Genomic DNA, 18653 nt, shown 5'->3' with positions numbered 1-18653 from the left:
AATCCACAGTGATGTCATCGCCTGTGAATGTTTGTGTGTTTGTGTCTGCATGTGTCAAATACTTAATATCTGAGTGAATGTGTATGTAAATGTGTGTGTGTGTGTTTATATATATATATATATATATATATATATATATATATATAAACACACACACACACACGTAGATTACTTTGAGCTGAAATGGGCCAGGGACACATGACCGCCTCATAAGAGGAGCTCAGCAGGTATAGGGGACGACGAGCTGCTGAGTCATGATGAGGAGCGACACAGATAGAGTGTGAGTCACCTGGTGACGGTGAATCACTGTCTGTAGACCTTTTTTTAGATATTTTTTCAATTGCCCACAATTAAGAAAGGTGCTGAGGTCTTGGTGCACTCGACTCCTCTGACCAACTGGACCAAACTCCATGACTCTGTGTGCATTTAACCCGAGTGATTTGGTTCATACACGCAATCCTTCATCAGCGCAGCATTAGGCAGCTATTTGTGGAGCTGCTTGGCTTAGCGCTGCCTGTAAACACAGAGCCAACATACTAGTCATACGCTGACAAAGCAACTCTTCTCTCCCACAGGGATTACACACACACACCAGCATAACCAACACCAGACCACAGCCCACCTCTCGACTGAGCACGTTTCAGCTGAGCCACCAGGATCTTAATTCACAACATGCTTTTTATTAAAAAGCACTGACGCAATCAGACGCTCGCATAGTCAGAGGGCTCCAATAGGAAAAACAACATGCAAAGTTAGAATGCAAAGTAGGTTTGAGTTTCAGTAACGTTCTCAATGCAGAGGTCAGGGGTCACGTACGTGTGTGCAAGTCGTGGACCCGAGAGTCATTCTGGCCACAGTATGAGCCATGACACACAGTCTACCCACGAGCCAGGCTTTAGGAAATATTGCATTCATCTGGTAAATGCCAATGAGTGTTGGGTTGTGTGAATGAAAGAGTGAAAATGTGGCGCTTACTCAGCAGCAATTTATGTCAAATACATCTTCCGTAGCCGGGAGACGTATTTGTATTTCAGGTGGGAAGAAATTGTTTGTAACATTTGTGAGTGTGACATAGTTCATAGGACTCTGCATAGTGATTCACTGCAGCTAGTCTCTTTCGTAGACATTGCACTGCAGCAAAATGCTCACCACTGTGGAAAAGGCATTTGTAAAACAGGAAGTAGTAAAAGTACCAGCTCGTTTGCATCTGTAAAGTGGTGGAAAAAGTCACAAGCTCCTAAGCACGTAGACACACGGACCGATGTCTAATCGGAAGTAACACATTATACGACAAGCCTCGACATAGTGTCATCTTTACAGTGGCGCTGTAGGAAAAGTCTGTGAAACACAAACATCATAAAAATAGGATGGCTAAAAGAAATAACTGTGTTGCTGCTCTGTAATTTTTAAGATATTGTGGGTTTGCAAAGGGTTTGTAGTGTGTGGGCAGCCCAAGTCTTCTGCATCTTTGCATAAATTCAGAAACACAATGTAGATTTGGTCTTTATTCCTTTATTTTTACTGTGTAAAGTTGTCAATTTTCACTTAGCACTCTCCACACAAAAGTTTTATTTTTGTATGTGCCACGGAACTTGAATGAGAGAGGAGGAGAAAAAGAGAGGGTTGTAATTTCACAGTAACATCCTGAACGCACGCTGTGACTCCGGATTGGCCGGATAAGGGCCGTGCTTCTCACGGTGTGTGACTCATGACTCGTGAATAGGTGAGATAGTGGCAGAAGGACACGCTGCAGATTAACTCCATAAAAGGAAACACGATAAGAGTAGACGAAACACGAATGTTGGACTTGGACTAATGAAAATAAGCAAACAAACACTTTGTTCCAGGAGTTCATTTATTGGTCCAGCAGATGCAAAATCAACTGTAAAACATACTGTCCTCTCATGCACGGTCCTCTGATTTAAACAAGGTGCCTCTCTCCAAGCATCCAAAACTACATAAAAATAAATAAAGAATATAATAAAACAGTTTTTACAAAAAACACATTTTCAAGTATCTCGAGCAGAAATGTTAAAAGTTTGAGGCGAGCAGCATCTTCTTCTCAGCCTATCGGGCCTTCCATTAGTACAAAAATACTTCTACGCGCTCATCAAAAGACTCCCGAGGAAGTCAGCTATGCAGTTATCCTGTACATTCATATTCACAAAGATATTAACAGCACGCATCGTTATCAGAAAAATATAGGTGCTTACATTTGTGCGTAGCATGGCAGCAAAAAGGACATCGAGCGAAATTAACATGAGAATTAAAAACACTGTCCAAGGATCGGCATGCGCTGTAGCATCGGAACTACACAAAACAAATAGTCAAACTGAAAAGTTAAATATCGACGTGATATGTGTAGTTATTAGGTGAAACGTGGTGGCCCTTCTCGAGCAAGAGAAGCGGCGTCAGGCTTGCGAAACAAGCGCTACAGGCACTCTACGGCAAAAATCACCTCCGTTACCGTGAGATGAAAAAAACAAACAGACACAAAAAACAAATACAAATTTATCCCGATTGTGCAAAATAATCGCTTATTTTATAGTGTCAAATAAAGGATTAAATCATAATGCTTTTTCTTTGCACACGTTTTTGAAGAAAAAAAAAGTGCATTAAAAACAAGTGCTTCCGAAGAAGTGCCAAAGAGTTTACGATGTAAACTTAAAATCTATATCCTTTTTCTTCTTTTGTCATTAACAGTGCAATCAGAAGTTTAAAAAAAAGGATGGGCTGAGAGACTTTACCTCACCGTAAAGGTTGGTCTTTGGTCTCTCCAAAATATTAAACCAGGAGAAAGTGGTCTTTATGAGACGCAACAGGGCTGTCGCTTTAAGAGAGTCACAGTTCTCCTCTTTCAGTCAGAAAACATCGTACACGTGATGTTAAGGGTCATGCTTCGCTATGACGTGTTTAAACAGAAATATCTGATGGGACAGCAATAAATAATCAAGATCCGTTTTGAATAATAAAAAGTATGGTTGCTTGTGTCCTTGGCTGACAAAACAATTTGAAAAATAACTTTTGATTTAACTTATTCCTTGTCGGTTCATAAGCAGTGAGCCTTTTGTCAGCGATCCACTTTCCGGCCTTCGGAGCCGCGCGATGACGTCGGTGCAGTTTCATTGGCAGGGCTGCAGGACGTCACGGAGGATAGATGAGTTCCTCCTCAGGTTCTGTCGGCAGAAAAAAAGAAAGCGCCACCAACACGTTAAGGCTTGAGACGACTTCTGCATTGCGGCAACTACGACTGTGCAACGAGTCACATTTTGGTCGCCAGAGATTCAGAAGACTGTGCACAAACATCTTCTGGCCAAACAATACTCTCTCTCGTGGTGTAATCCCTGAACCGCAAGTTACATCACCTGTGTTGTCTTTGGACCTGATTCCTCAAATCTTTTGAGAGGGCGTGGAAACTATCACTGGGTTTATGAGTATGAACAGGTTGCTGCGGCTGACTGTGCGTGCGTGTGTACAGAGTTAATCCCGAGGTGATTAGGCGGGAAGCTGACAAGATCCTCACACTCCAGTCAACCAAGCCTTTCCACCGTGCCAGCAAAACTAGCTGGTTGACTATGGCAGAGACTAATTTTTGACGAACTTAATAAAAAAAATACGAAATTTGAAGAAAAAAAAAAAAAAAAGAGCTGCTTTTTCGAAACCAGACCCATAGCCTTTACATTTAGCTTGTGAAAATTGTCAGAAAACCATCAGTGAATACATTTGTTGGGCTCAAAATAAGTGCATATTGGCTGGGTTTAGCATGTACATTTGTGTTTTTGCTAAATTAGACTATATTATCATAGTTTGGCCCTCCTAAAAACATTTACTTTTGATTGTTTGATACAACCAACAATACTTTTAATTTAGCTTCTGCACATTGTCAGTTTGTTAGCACGCCAACAATGGTTGTTTTACTGTTCACATATAGCGAATGGTTTTAGAGTCGAGTTACTCTGTATGGAGGAGAAGCTGTTGAGAAATGACCCTTTTTACACGAGCACAAAACAAGCACATCTAGTGGCAGCTAGCTTTAGCGCGTTACATTTGAGTTATTGCTAAATAAGTTAATGGTTTAAGTCCAAAGGAGCATTAACTAAAGAGTGAATCTGGTTCAGCCTAGTCGGGAGATATTCAATATGACGTCATTAGCGTCAGACGAGGGAGCTGCCAGAACTACAATATGAAGCAACTGCAAAGCCGCTACGGTAAGTTTACCTTTGAAAGACTAAGAGTGAAACCACTTTCAGATATTGGAGGATGGTTCGTCTTTAAGGAGGACAAGAATGGGCCAAAAATAAACCAAAAACAGAGACAAGAACAGGAAAGTCAGCATGAGTCAGCGTACTACTACGAGCAGATTGTGAGGACAACAACAATGACGACGGCCACAGGAATGCAAGCTGGGAAGTGAAGATTCCTCATGAACAGATCAGCATGAACGCTTTTCTTTACTTTTCCCTTACGGAGAGCAAACAGCGCTGGTACTCCTAAAAACAATGTTCCAGTGATTCAAGCCTGGAACATGACAGATTTACTGTACGAGCATGTTCAGGCAGAAAGTTAGTACACTGAAATACAATGCACTCATAATACATATCCACGTAATGTAAATATGACTTTTGTGAATCAATATTTCTTTGCGTAATTTAACATTTAGTGTGAAAAAGTGTGACTTTTTTCTCAGAAATCAACTGTCATCAGTGAACGCATGAAAGGAAAATAAAGTGACAGAAACAGAGTGGATGGATGAGACGAGAAAACAAAAACAAAAGAAACCGCGAGAAGCCAGAACTAGAACTGAGCGAATACTTACAGGCAAACTTTGCCCAGCCAGTGCTGTAAGGTGCCGAGGAGAAGGCAGTGCAGCAAAAGAGGACAGGAAACAAGTGAGTGAACATGCATGCTGTTTACACAGAGAGGAAACAGATGAAGGAAATGGGTTTTTTCAGCGCCTCGTTATGTCCTAAATGCTGTTCAGAAGGTTTTCCATCCTAATAAGAGAATTCTCGGTAGAAACACGAACCTCTTTCTTTTGGTGACTTGAGTCTAAATAAATTGGGTTCTGGCTTTAAGAGACCCATACGAGCTAAACCCTAGTACCGCTACATATGCATTGACATGAAATGAAAGTGTGTTTATACAAAGGAAGCTACCTGTCCGGCCAGGGCGAGAGGGAGGTGTGAGGGGCTGCAGAGAGCCAGCGAGGCGACGGATGGCGGCAGCTCTGGGATCGAAGCCTCGTCTAGGTCGTCGATGCGAGGTTTCTTGATGTTTGACTCGGGGCTGGTCAGAGGAGTCACACTGTTCCGCCTGATCAAGGTGCCAGGACCCCATCTCACCTCCTGCAGGGTCAGCAATATAAAAGACGCTCAGACTCCAGAGTAAAGCGGCGTTTGGAAATATTGTAGACACATCATTATCTTTATCAATTATCTTTATCTGTTGTAATGAACCGTCATCCACAATAATCACACAGGATGTGACGATGATCTTAGCTCTGTGTGTGGACGGGAATAATATTTCCAGTTTATCAAGCATTACCTCCGGTCTGTCTCTGTGGGTGTTCACCGCCTCCACATTCAGAGAGATAGACTCCACCTTGCACCCGTAGGCGACCGGGGTGAGCTTCAGCACCGTGTGGAGTGGACACTTCAGGTACGGCATCTCCTCTGGAATACGTGAAGAAGAGGGAAAAAACATTGACGTGAACACGGATGCATCAGATTGGAGTGTCATAACTCTAATTTTAACATTATGACACAAAAATTAGAGGGTTTGAAGGACTTGTACTCACCGGCACTCTTATCCAGGAAGTAGGCCAGCAGACAGCGCATGACGGCCTGGTGGCAGATAACCAGGACGTTCTCTTGCCTCTCCAGGTCCATGATGACCGGCTCCACCCGCTGGACCAAGTCCTGGTAGGACTGTAATCAGGATCGGGAGGGTGGGGTTGTTAATAATTAAACTTCATTTGATCGGAGTTACATCATATACCTTGGAAGTAAAGTTGTATATCTAAAATTATAATCTGGATCATTTAGCTCAATACTGGGATCATGGTTAATCAATTATCATTTTAAAAAGGCCAATGACCAAAATCTAAATAAATGATTTGTATTTTAGGTTCGGTGTGTGTAGACGCCGTGTGTACCTCTCCAGCAGGGTAGCGGTAGTAGTATTTATCTTCATCTCTCAAAGCAAACTCATCCGGATATTTATCTTTCATCTCGTCGTACGTCATCTCTTCACACATCCCCTAAAAAGAACGAAGAATGAGTATTAGATTGTTAGTTTCAGTTTGGCAACACTTTACGTGGCAGCGTGATGCGGTGCAATACTTAGTGCGATACTCACAGCGTCGATCTCGTTGAGAGCCTTCCACTGTTCGTACGGGACTCCCAAGTGCTCCGCGGTCTGGATGCTGCGACACAGCTGGCTGGTCCAAACCTTCAGGTCGGTCAGCTGCTGCTCCTCCACAAACCGAGCCAGAGCAGATGAAAACTACAGCGGGGGAAGGGACAGTATTCAGCACCTGAAGTTTGTTGATTATGTTCAAAATCTATGTTACTGGTCCATCTGCGGCTGCTTGTACCTGTTTGCCCCGCGGCGAGAGGCCTGCGTCGCCGCCCAGCCGCCCCTCCAGGTTGTCGGTGCTCTCTCCGTGCCGACACAGGTAAATGGTGCGGGGCTGGACGTGGATGTTCATCAGGTAGTAGACAATCTTGCTCTGGATGTGATCCTGGATTTGGTTGACAAGGAAACGCCGACCCACATCTATCACTTGGATGAAGGAGAGATTCCTGGAGGACGGACAGGATGTGGTGAGCGATTCATGTCGCGAGTTTGTATTGGACATCGCAGAAGTCACGACAAAAACCAATGCTAATCATTTACCTGTCGTGCTGATCGGGGTCCAGAGGCTGGTAGCTGGTTTTGTAGCATTCAATTCTCCTCTGAAAATCCAACATGGCGTCGTTCTTGTTGCAGTCCCGGTAGTCTGGGCACGACACCTTTACTTCCTGCGCAGGCAGAAGGATTGTCAGACGGCAAAAAACACGCCTGATCCCAGAGAGTTATAGTCATGACACTTCAAACAGCGTTAAGCTCCATTGTGACGTCCAAGTGAGACTCACCATGATGTTCGACGCGATGACGTTGGGATCGTCGCACACGGACTCAATGAAAAAGATCTGTGAGGGGAAAGAAAAGTGGTTGATGTTTACCACGGTGACAAAGATGCCGTGCCTTGACTCCTCAGGTAGCCGTAGTAACACTTACCTTGAAGTCGTTCTCGCGGCCAAACTGGAGGATCATGTCTCTCCTTTCTCTTGTTGTATTCGTGGCATCGAAGACCTGTAAAAGGGACAAGACAAGGCGTTGTAAGAGAATGTGTTTTCTTTGTTTTTAAAATCAAAAAAAACTTTTTAAAAGACGCGAGATGCATGATGGAAAACTCACCGCTACTTGGCCTCCCTCGTCCTTCAAATAGGACTCGACATCCCTCAAGGCTGCTAAGGCACATTGCCTAAACAAAGAGCGAAAGAGATTTTAATTTTGTGTTATTAATAAAAAATTAAACAGTGGATCACTCACTATGGATGTGGATTTGTTTTACGTGTTGAACTCACTGCCTGATTTTCACGGCACACTCGTTATCAGGCTTGAAGAAGTCATAAGAGCTGTAGTTCTTGACCGCCTCCCTGCGGTACTCACCCACGTTAAAGACTACAACACACACAGAGAAGACGAAGCAACAAATAGCATGAACACAGTGTCCTGGAGTCAAAAACATGACTTGATTCTGCTGGACAAAAACACTTTAAGTGACATCCTGTCAACAACTGAACAGACTTGTGTGTGAGTATTGTGTTACCTTTGGTGGGCATGCCAATCCAGTTGAGGTAGCGGGTGAGTTTCTTGGACATGTATGTCTTGCCTCGAGCCGGGAGACCCACCATCACGATGACGGTGGGGGGGTTGGCGAAGTGTGGTGCGGCGGCCGCTGCAAAGAAGGACAGCAAGGGCAGGGAAATGCGTTTTAACAGCAGTTTACACATCTTCCTTAACAAGTCGGCGAAGGCGCGAAGGACATAAAGTACTGGATGAACATCTTAAGCTCTGTAACCCGAGAGGGCCCAGTCCCCGGCTGCCAGGGAGCTGGCACAAAAATAACAGCTGCCCCCCAAGAGCCTCAAACCTGCCTGAACCCATTAAGTAAAACAACCCTTCACTTATAATTTCTATTTCTCTCCATGCTGACACGCCCCCATCAGCTTTCACCTTCACACTTCCCAGCTCACTGCTGCACATATGACCCACTTTTGGGGCTCTCTGGACGGGTTTGCTTGACCCAGAAGTTTGATTTTACATGACCGAATGTAGGATAACACCCCACGCCCTGCATGGGTCTGCAGGTTGCTTCATGTTGCCCTGGATTCCCAAAACAAGTGTCTAGGCGGGAAGAATGCAGGGCGTCGAAACTACATGAAAAACATGCCGTGTGTTATTGTGTAGGGCGTCTGACTGAAGCAGGGAATGCCTTTGGTGTCACATTCCCTCAGCTTCAAAAGGGTCAGTGATCACTCATCGCCCTGGGAGCTAATTAATACTCGCTAATCTTGTTTGCATGACAAAGAGCCACGTCGCTTAAACTGAAAACTGGATCACACTCTAAGTCTACCCTTGGACAACTGGTTCATCAACGCCTCAACCCTCCCCGTTCTCCTCTCTGCCATCTCCAGCTCACCTACTGTACAGCATCCCACCGCTGTGCATTAAATATAGCCACCATAACTATTTTCAACTGTCCTGATTATGATCAAAGTGTCTGATTCAACTCTGCATAAAACTGTCTCAGTCATGATGAAAGCAGTCTCTTCTGGTTTAACACCTTCATCTCATTACACTTAAATCCCACAGCTGTACAAACTGCAGTACAGCAGTGGACACATCCCTCAACAGTCGCCTCTCTTCTCTGTGGTCTGGTTGGTGTAAAGCCAGCAGCAAGACGGCGACAGGGTCGCGCGATGCACGCGCGCTGCCGGACGACCAATTGGAACGCGGCATCGCTTCAAAAGCATCAGAAAGAAGAGAGGGGTCACGGGTAACCATGGCGACCGGAGGGCTGTGACGTGCAGCGCGTGCTGACGAGGACCGCTAATCAATGAACCGACAAAAGACCGGTGTGGGTGGACAGTTGTATCACGGCGGAACCACGGCGGGAAATATTAGCGTTAGTAGAACATTGGGAGTGAACATGTTGAATAAATTTCAATGTACTTCTACAGAAACAACACTTTGTCGCTGTATATTTGTCCCCGAGAAAATAAGTCGCAGAGGCGTGTGCTCCACGCTGCTCTAACACACGCTAAGCTAGCTTTAAGTTAGCCGTAAGAGATTTTAAAATCACGCAGCTGTCCACTGCAAAGTACTTTAAGACCAAATATAAGTATTCATTATTTAGTTTTGTAGGGACAGAAAATGTCATACACATTAATAAAGCTAAGAATATAATTATTTAGCAATACTTTATCAGAGAAAACCCATATGAATACCAGACGTTTCATGAAATTTTACCTCTCCGGGGTGCCGGCTTGTCATCCTTGGTGGGCACCCAGATCTTTTGGATCCTGTTCTGGGTCAGCTCTCTGGGCATCCCTTCAGGACTGAGGAGCCGAACAGTACACGAGAACCGAGTCGTTGAGTTAGATCCCGGAGGAAGAGAAAGAAAAGGACCGCGAAGGAGACGCCGGTTGTTTTAGCAGGAGCCTCGTCCGTCCAGGTGCAAAGCGCTCGAGCTCTCTCAACGTCTACAGCACGCGTTGAGTCCGTTTAATCTGCCGGTCTGCGACACATATCCGCTATTTAACCCCGCCCGGGCGCCGAACAACGTGACTGCGGTGACGAAAGCCAACGCACACACACATGCGCGCGAGCACACATGTGGATGTACATTCACACAGAGGCTGCCATAGCGCCTCTCTGCGGGCACGTTATTTGTTTATTATATATATATATATATATACATATATATATATATATATATATATATATATATATATATATATATATATATATATATATATATATATATATACACTGTATATATATATATATATATATATATATATATATATATATATATATATATATATATATATACACTGTATATATATATACAATGTATATATATGTATGTATATATATACATACATATATATAGTATATATATATTTTGATATATATATATATACATATATATAATATATGTATATATATTATATATGTTTTATTAGACAGTAAGCTATATTTAATCTCTGTTATTATTTAATTTTGGAATTTTAAATATATGCATTTTTAAATGTTTTAAAGCCATGTGTTGTGGATTTGTTGTATCTTTTAAATAAGGTTAGAGAAGTAGCAGTATATGATGATTTCATGGCTGCTGCTTCAACTTCAGCTCTTCAGTCTGAGAGGAAACGTGCAGAGAGTCACATCATCTCCTCCTGTCTCCTTCCTCATACTGAGGTGGCCCATTGAGTCAGAATGGAAAAAGCAAGTATATAGTTATCCAATATCCCACTATTACCAAACATGTTTATATCCAAGCGTAATAAAGACTTTTAAACAGGGGAATTTTTAAGCAGAAGTAGACCCTCCTGATGAATTACATCAAAATATGCTACGTGACATCATTGTGTATAGTTCAGAGTGTTTGATTGGGTGTCACACACCTTGACATACTCACCTTTGTCCTTAATATACCCTATTTAAACTAACTTAAATCTTTTTTTTAAATTTATTTTTAATTATTTGCAGTGGGTGTGTGTATTCAGTTGAGTCACAGTCTCAACAGAAAGTGTTTGGGAGGAGAAACTGGGGCTGTTAAATTTGATTTGGTTTTATGTTGGTTGTTCTGATAGTGAGACTCTTTTGAAACTTTGCATGAGAAAAGAAAAAGAGTGCAGGAAGGATAACTTTATAGCGCAGAAGCAGTGTCCCTGTTTAATACAATAAGATAATCACCTTCCTTTCATTTACAGTAAGACTCCTTCCTGTCTTTCTATTGTTTTCTCCTGCACATCAAGCGTTTCACCTAGTTATGCAAATACAGAGAGTTTGACAGTGATTTAATTTGTATTTTGTCTCAGGGGGATAAACTAGCTGTCCATCTTGTCCAACTTTCCCTAAAATAGCTGTGAATCCAAAGGGGGCCCGGCTGAGCACAAGGTAATTAAAATATTGTTTGTGATGAAAACACTTGATTCAGTCTTTAGTCTGGAATGAAATGTTCTTTGATTGACATCTCTCTGTCTCTCTCTTAACAACACATTGTTTAATCTTCCTGGTTTGAAAGCGTTTTGAATATTATGCAGACATTTATTTTCAATCACACTGACATGTGGAGGTTCAGGAGACTTCTATGAGTTATTCAGAGCTGAACATTTAATCACGCCAGATACACCAAGATACAAAGCGATCAGAGGATGAGTAATTTGTTATTTGTCGCATAAAAAACAAACATATAATAGGCTTATCAAATATAACACATTGTTTAAGGTTCGAACAGTAGTTGTCAGCTGTTCCAGAGTGAACATCACAGATGGCCTCATATAAAATACCTGTTCAAGAAACAACAAGGTTAAAATATCATCCCACAATGAAAGCAACGGTCAGAAAAAAAGCCCCTTTCTTTCTCTCCTCCCTCATTAATCATCTCATAACCGCTCAGATTTGCCATGGGACCCTTTGGAGGGTAACTGGTCAAAATTGCAGTAGCTTCACATTGACCGGCAGCAACAGGAAAATGCTGTTAAAGCTTTGATGCACCTGTAATAATGTTCTAATATATGATAAACCGTCACAACCAGGAGGCTGCATCTGTTCAGTATAAATCCCTGACTCAATATGTTCACTCACTGACCCCGCCCACAACATATCCAGTGTCATCCTATCCTCGCCGCCTGCATAGTTACCCGTCGGCCAATTTAAGCCAAAAGCATCGTGAACTCACGACCTCGTCTCAAGTCACAGCGGCTGGTATGTAGGCCACGGCTTCAACATGCCGCTGACAGCCAATCACATCACCCCACACTGCCGCGCACGTTCAGGACACGCTCCCAGCATCGCTTTCCCACCTGGTTACTTCAGGATCACTCTCACTCTCACTCACACGCCTGAAACCCAGTCAAGTTGTTTTGTACTTTATTAAAAAATCACAGGTTTCAGCTCTCTGTAAATGAAACCTGACTGCATTTTATTTTGTAATTCCTAGCTTTTCAAAGTAAAGGAATGTAGTTTTAGCTTGTGGCTTTGAAGTGGCGTGATTAACAGAAGATGCATTCCGATAACGTTTTATTGGAAACTTTTTGATGACAGCCGGTCAAAGAACTGTCTTTCATCTCAGCTTCTGCCCCTTCAGCCATACTCCCTTGACCTTTGACCCCCGCAGCCCCGCAGCATGAATGAGGAAAGGAGATCGTTCAGATAGTCCTCTCCGCTCCTCTCTGGTTTTCTATCCAGCCCGTTTCCCTGATCTGAATTAAACCTGCTCCGGTGGGATGCTTCCTGACACCGACACCTGCGGGGCCCTTCTGGTGCGCTTACATAATTCTGAATGAGGCTGGGGCTGCGCTCACCGTCCCAGTCCCCTTCCCATAATCCATCAGGGCTAAGTTAAGACTTTCGGGCCCCTGGGATGTCCTAACACTACTGTGCAACCGCTGTTGTGTCAGACAAAATTCAGAGAAGGAAACTAGGCTCCAAGACAGGATGTGTACGTTTTGAGTTACGTGTGTGTGTTTGGTACGGAGTGTTTGTACCAGGATGAAGTAGTTCACATTTTCAAACTGGAAAACAACTGCAGGCTGATTTCTAATTTCATGCTTACTCTGATAAAAATGATAAACTCGACAACAAGAACATACATTGAAGAAGAAGAATTATAAGTAAATAAAGAAACTAGTAAACTATACATAGTTTATACCGTTTATTTTTTCTTGACAGATGTATTTTTCATCTCAGGACAAAAAAACAAAAACAATAATCTACAAGATTGACTCACCACTACATACAGACACTTCACTGCTATTAAGGAAATTATAAAAAGGTGTTATGTACAAGTGAGAAAATGATGCGTCCAGGGAGACCTCAGAGCTGCTCCCCGAGGTCCAAAACCCAAAACTTGTCCGGATTGTAGAAGCAGGCCCTGACGATTCGACCCCCGAAATATCGTCCGTTCAGATCCACCACGGCTAAAGAGGAGGGAGAGGGAGAGAGTTGAGGTGGGACTGTAAGGAAGTACACAGAGAAACCTTTCAAGGGCAGGATTTGTGCTTCTATGTTAAAGAAAACCTCTCCAGATGCATGGACGGGGTTACACATTGTGCTATAATATGCAGACGTGTCAACCGGCCTCATCTGTATTCATCTCAGTGTGTCCCAGAATGCTTTGACAAGCTCCTGAAGGGGACTTGAACACACAACATGGTTGAATCCCAGGGGTATTCACAAAGCCCTAGTTTGTAGGGCTTTGTGAAGCCCCCTAAAAATTAACCAAACTAAAAGCCAGGGTTGCTGTTAAGTAGCTAAGTGATGCTAACAGTTGTCCCTAAGTACCCTCACAAAATAGTATTTCCCAAAATGTTCAATATGATTATGTAACCCTGATGCCACCTTGGAATGATCGTAAAATTCAAAGCTGTAAATTTCAGCTAACTTTGGGTCAGAATGACTTCACTGAAAATGTCACAATTGCAGAAGGAAATCAGGCGGGACAGGGTTCCTTGAGCAGGACAACACAATGATCATCTCCCACTTACTGCGGGACCACAAGCTTTAACCTCCTTTTCGAGGAACAGCAATGTTTCAGCAATGTGTCAGTGTGACACTCGAAGACAACGCGCCGATGTTCAAGGCCCTCTGTCTCTGTCTTTTGAGCGTGTGGCCCGCTTTTCTGAGCGCTGTGATGTTAACGCGGTTCTGCCGGTGCCACGGGGGAGACGCCGGGGTTGCTGGGCCACATGTGATGCAACACCGCAGGGAGTCTCACCTTGTTTCTGATCTGGGCCAACCCATTTAGAACGGGGCACTCTTTCACCCACGTTACTGGAGCAGTTACAAAAGGAAGAACGAATGATGCAGTTACACGAAAGTGGACCGCCCACCCCAAAAAAAACAGCGGCGATGATGCGGAACGAGTGGACCAATCAGAGGGCTCAGGCGGGGATTGTGCGAACGATACGAGAAAAATACTGACCTTTGATGGCGGACTCCACCCTCTCAAACTCCAGAAATATCCTGACAGCATCCTCATCTGGAACGACTGCAATCTGAGAAGCAAAAAGTTTGACTGCAATTGTCCCGTTTGTACAAATCAATCCACATCGCACGTTGCGCTTCCCTTCCCTCACCTCGAATATGACACATTTCACCACTTTGCCGTATTTCTCGCACTCCTCTTTCGTCTCTCCCTCCAAGTCCTCGTCCACCTCTCCGCGGCCCACCATGTTCTGCGAGACAGACAAAGACCAGAGACGATAATTCAGACTCAAACTGCACTAGAAGTCTTGTATTTTCCTCATAATCTGTTCCAATCTATAAAACAGCATTAGAGAACGAACGAACACACACACAGACAAATACACACCCTCAGCAGGACCACTTTGGTCGGGTTTTTGAGGATCTCTGTAAGCGGGTTGGCGTCCGACTTCTTGGAAGAGTCTGCTGGTTGGATGGAATCCAATACAAAGGTCAGAAGAATATTCACAGGCTGGTGAACTGGATCGAGTAACAAGGTGGCTAATGACACGTTTTATGGTATTGAGCTCGATTCAACACACGGGACAGATGAATGAATTAGCTGGCGTGAGACTGGAAGGAGGGGGGTGGGAGGGGGACTAGCCTGACTATGACTAACAACTCTTAAACTCACTAAATGATTGTACATCTTATTTGTTTACTCAAATACCGAAAAGGGTAGCTGCTAGAATGATTAAATAAGTGCTGTGGATTTAGCCTCATGTTATTGTCTCGAGGTTAGGAAAAAAATCTGAGAACAATACAAATTATAGGGATTGATAAGTCAGTTACAAAATCAGTTTGACCTGACAACACTATGCTTAACTTATAACAAACAGGCATTGCTGTTTAAATGTCACTGTGCATGACAGTAAATAAACACACACATGGATAAAACACATGCTTCTGGAATAAAAGACTCAGCGTCTTATACTGTGTATTGACAAATAAAGAAAGAGAGAAAATGGGACTGAAGGCAAACCTGAAAAACCTCCAGCTGTCGTCTCAGCAGCACCTGCCTGGCTGGAGGACCCTGCTACTCAGTAACACACACACACAAGTAAACGCAATTAAAATTGTGCATGAATATGCAGCAATAAACAAAACAAACACACACAGAGGTGGTACTTACGTTTTTCCGCGGCGTCGCCGATGATGATCTTTCCACCTCTCTTGCTGGTCTTCTCCACAGACAGCGCCGTGCTGAGGCCCTGCTCGTGCTTCCCCAGGCCCTGGCCTTCTTTGAAGCCGTACTTCTGCATGATCTTATGGGCCACCGTACCTCTGTGGAGGGTTCAAACATGGCATTTGTTATTATATTAAAGCTGTTTCACTATAATCTTACACTTTAAATGTGCTGACATGTTTTCCTTCATTAATGTTAATGTTGCTGCATTGCACTGGATTAATCCTAAACACACATCTCCGTGTGTATGTTTGTGCCTGTGTGTGTCTGTGTGTCCCACCCACCCCATGTTGGCCAGGAAGGAGCTGGTTGGCACGGGCGGTGAACGGGGTCGCTCCGAGTCCTCGTACATAGGAGGAGGGATGGCGGCCTTTGAGCCTCTGGTGGGACGCCCTTCATCCTCGTAGGAGTATGATGAGCCTGAAACAGCACAACAGCATTGACCTGTGGTGCAGCACTGAGAAGCACATCCGTCTCTTATAGTTCTATAACATATGTAAGGTTGTAAGGTTTTACACATATTTTGTATTCTATGTTTTTGGTTTTACACTGACGTTCACATTGTTGTGACAATGTAGACGGTGCTGCCCTCTGCTGGAGACAAACAGCTACTGATTAGACACGATACAGAGCTCACGTATTCTAGCTTGGTGTGTGTGGTTAACTCTTACGTGTTACATGACATTCCAGAGAGCACAAAGCTCCACCGAAGACACGGCAACACAAGCCTTAATGTTTACCAACCAAGCAAAGGTAGGACAATTTCTTCATCATGAAGCAGACTGCTGTTCCTGTTCCATTTTGTTTTTCCTTTGAATAGTCAGTGGTTTAAAATCATCACAAGGTGAATCTGAAGACTTACCATCCTTGTCCACGAGTGAAGAAGGAGGGGCAATAGCTGCTCCACCCATCACTGAGAGAGAGAGAGAGAGAGATCCATCATGTCAGAGAGGGGAAGTTTAGTTTTTGTCTCGTTTGCATTGAATTCAGTAGCTCTGTATCAGACGTCACACTACTATGCTTTGTTCTTCATCAAAGTTAAAAATATTTTAATATATTAATGTATTTACGTGCCCACTCTCCACCTGTAACCTAAGAAAAGCATGTTAAGCTTTAAACCCCTAAGAGGGGGGAATTCTAAAACAGACCTATTTCCCTAAAAGTGGACAAAATACTCATCCGGCGAGACTTTGGTTTTACATCAGATAATGACAAATGATGACTAAATCGTCTCGGAAAAAAACCTTTAACCATCCACAGATTGGGAATACTTCTACATGTGAGCCAAGTGTGTAAAATACCCACTCCGTTTTCTCCGCTCCGCCTCGTAGTCCTCCTCTTCGTCCGACTCGCCCTCTGCTGCTGGGAAACGAGAGAAACCACTTGGAGCTCCACCATCTGGCCTGTCTTTCCTCTTCCTGAAAGACACAAAGATCAAGATTTAAGCAGAATTCCTGTGTTGAGATAAATATTCCGTATTACGATCACATGAGAAACAACTAAAGACTGACAGAAAGTTTCTGGGTTTGGTCCCAAGTTGCTGCTACAAGCACATAATTACAGATGCATCAAAACCATGAGGGAAAAAGACAGCGAGTGATGTGAGTAAACGATCATGACGTTACTTTTCTCTCTCCTCGATCTCTTTCTGCCGCTCTAGCTCCCTCTGGCGCTGGCGTTCTTCTCTGTGTCGCTTCACCACTTTCTCGTAGTCGTTGGGGAACATTGGATCGTACTCGTCTGCCAACGGGATCAGTGCATCGGCAGAAGAGAAGCTACTCGACACGGTTTCCTGAAGCACACACGGTCCACATCATGAGTGAGATAGATTATTTTGATGAGGATATTTACTTATTTCTTTTCAGCAGATATGGTAAGACTGTTCATGCAAGTGGATCACAACACCACACACTGCTCCGTACTGAACATTCTCATCCCTACATCTTCGGCTTAAATCCAGACGAATCAAATTAAGAGAAGTAAAAAATAAATACAAATATAACAACTTGGGCATTCCAATCATTTTATGAACTCAGAAGATTTCAGAAAACACTGATCACTGTAGAAGACAGACCTTAAGTCCAACAGCAGGATGTGGAGGAGTGTCGATGATCTGTCTCTCATCGCTGGAGCGATCTCCTCTCTTTAGATCAATAACCGGCGCCAACACCGTGGTCTGCTTCATCCGCTGGGTCTACACACAAACACAAACAAAGGCATTGAACATGTAAACTTATTAAACATGTAAACATTACATTTTCATGGTTACATGTTATTCTATGTCGTTTATAATCTCCCTGGTCTTTTTTCTTTCTCTATGACAGACGTGTTTGTCCTTCACAGCGTGCCATACATGTGTGCACTTTTCGTGTGCACTGCACTTGCATTGCATGTAACGTTACCCACCTTGGCCTGAGTCAGAGCCGCCTTCTTCACCTTCAGCTGGGATTGCAGCAGCTTGAAGTTCTTGGACCAGCCTTCGGTCTTGGTGTCACTGGCACCCACACCGAGGTCATCATACAGCGACATCGCTGCCCGTCACTGCCTCTCGTTTCCTGCAGACAATTTTCATTTGTCATGTTCATCTTAAGAGGCGTCACTTCGTTCTGCAATATTTGGGTAGTAAATGAGGCTGGAACTTAGCAGCAGCCTAACTGAAAAGCATGTTCACTTTTGTTGTATCCAAATGTTTTATTCATTAAAAGGTTCAACGGGACATGTCCAAATATGTGTCACTCATCACTTGCTACATTTAGGTAACGTTAGGCACGCTCTTAAACTCAAGCAGCCCAGGAGAAAGTGGCTAAACATCAATGTAGCTAACGTTAGCTCGTGCTAATATAGCTACTTTACTGCCTGACATTACGTCGAAACAAATGTTTAAAACAACCGTATTATTAAACTTGTTTTCAACCTACCGGTGTTAGAAATATCTGGACATTCACTGAACGTAAGCGCCTGTTGCATAAAAGGAGGTTAGAGGAGCATTTGCTATAGAGCTTCTCCTCGCTGTACAAACCGGAAGCTGACGGTACAACAACACAACGAAGCGCGAGTCTGCGCGACGTTCCAGACGGTTGACGGCACTCTTGCGCCACCTGGCGGGCGGATGACTTCATCGCCACCGTATTACAATATAATGCAATTGGCTCTTTTGCGCCATAAC

General features: G+C 43.6%; 2 protein-coding genes across 6 annotated transcripts; both read right to left on the bottom strand.

Moving 5' to 3' along the window:
• Window positions 1-1837: 1837 nt before the first annotated feature.
• Window positions 1838-9875, bottom strand: pfkfb3 (6-phosphofructo-2-kinase/fructose-2,6-biphosphatase 3). 4 transcript variants are annotated; one of them, XM_068586208.1, is made up of 15 exons: window positions 9580-9874; window positions 7877-8005; window positions 7632-7728; window positions 7462-7528; window positions 7282-7356; window positions 7137-7193; window positions 6898-7022; window positions 6596-6803; window positions 6358-6504; window positions 6155-6259; window positions 5798-5927; window positions 5545-5672; window positions 5157-5345; window positions 4817-4839; window positions 1838-3176 (listed from the first exon to the last, which is right to left on the bottom strand). In XM_068586208.1, the coding sequence occupies exons 1-15, from the start codon at window positions 9656-9658 to the stop codon at window positions 3170-3172; spliced, it is 1566 nt and encodes a 521-aa protein (XP_068442309.1). In that variant the 5' UTR covers window positions 9659-9874; the 3' UTR covers window positions 1838-3169. The 4 variants fall into 4 exon arrangements, with proteins under 4 accessions (XP_068442309.1, XP_068442308.1, XP_068442310.1 ...); XM_068586210.1 differs by lacking the exon at window positions 1838-3176 and adding an exon at window positions 3630-4269 and having other exon boundaries at window positions 9580-9875; XM_068586207.1 differs by lacking the exon at window positions 4817-4839 and having other exon boundaries at window positions 9580-9869.
• A 3103-nt stretch (window positions 9876-12978) lies between these two features.
• Window positions 12979-18525, bottom strand: rbm17 (RNA binding motif protein 17). Of its 2 annotated transcripts, none has more exons than XM_068586212.1 (13): window positions 18406-18525; window positions 17894-18042; window positions 17562-17681; window positions 17113-17279; window positions 16793-16905; window positions 16350-16400; window positions 15772-15907; window positions 15434-15585; window positions 15284-15337; window positions 14651-14727; window positions 14415-14513; window positions 14261-14333; window positions 12979-13256 (listed from the first exon to the last, which is right to left on the bottom strand). In XM_068586212.1, exons 2-13 carry the CDS (start codon window positions 18014-18016, stop codon window positions 13153-13155), a joined length of 1269 nt encoding a protein of 422 aa, XP_068442313.1. In that variant the 5' UTR covers window positions 18017-18042; window positions 18406-18525; the 3' UTR covers window positions 12979-13152. The 2 variants fall into 2 exon arrangements, with proteins under 2 accessions (XP_068442313.1, XP_068442314.1); XM_068586213.1 differs by having other exon boundaries at window positions 14651-14724.
• Between the last annotated feature and the right edge of the window lie 128 nt (window positions 18526-18653).

This window comes from Clinocottus analis, unplaced genomic scaffold, assembly GCF_023055335.1.
Source record: "Clinocottus analis isolate CAN_PGR_092001 unplaced genomic scaffold, fCliAna1.0.p SCAF_20, whole genome shotgun sequence".
Taxonomy (NCBI): domain Eukaryota; kingdom Metazoa; phylum Chordata; class Actinopteri; order Perciformes; family Cottidae; genus Clinocottus; species Clinocottus analis.
This window is presented reverse-complemented; position numbering and strand designations above follow the sequence as displayed.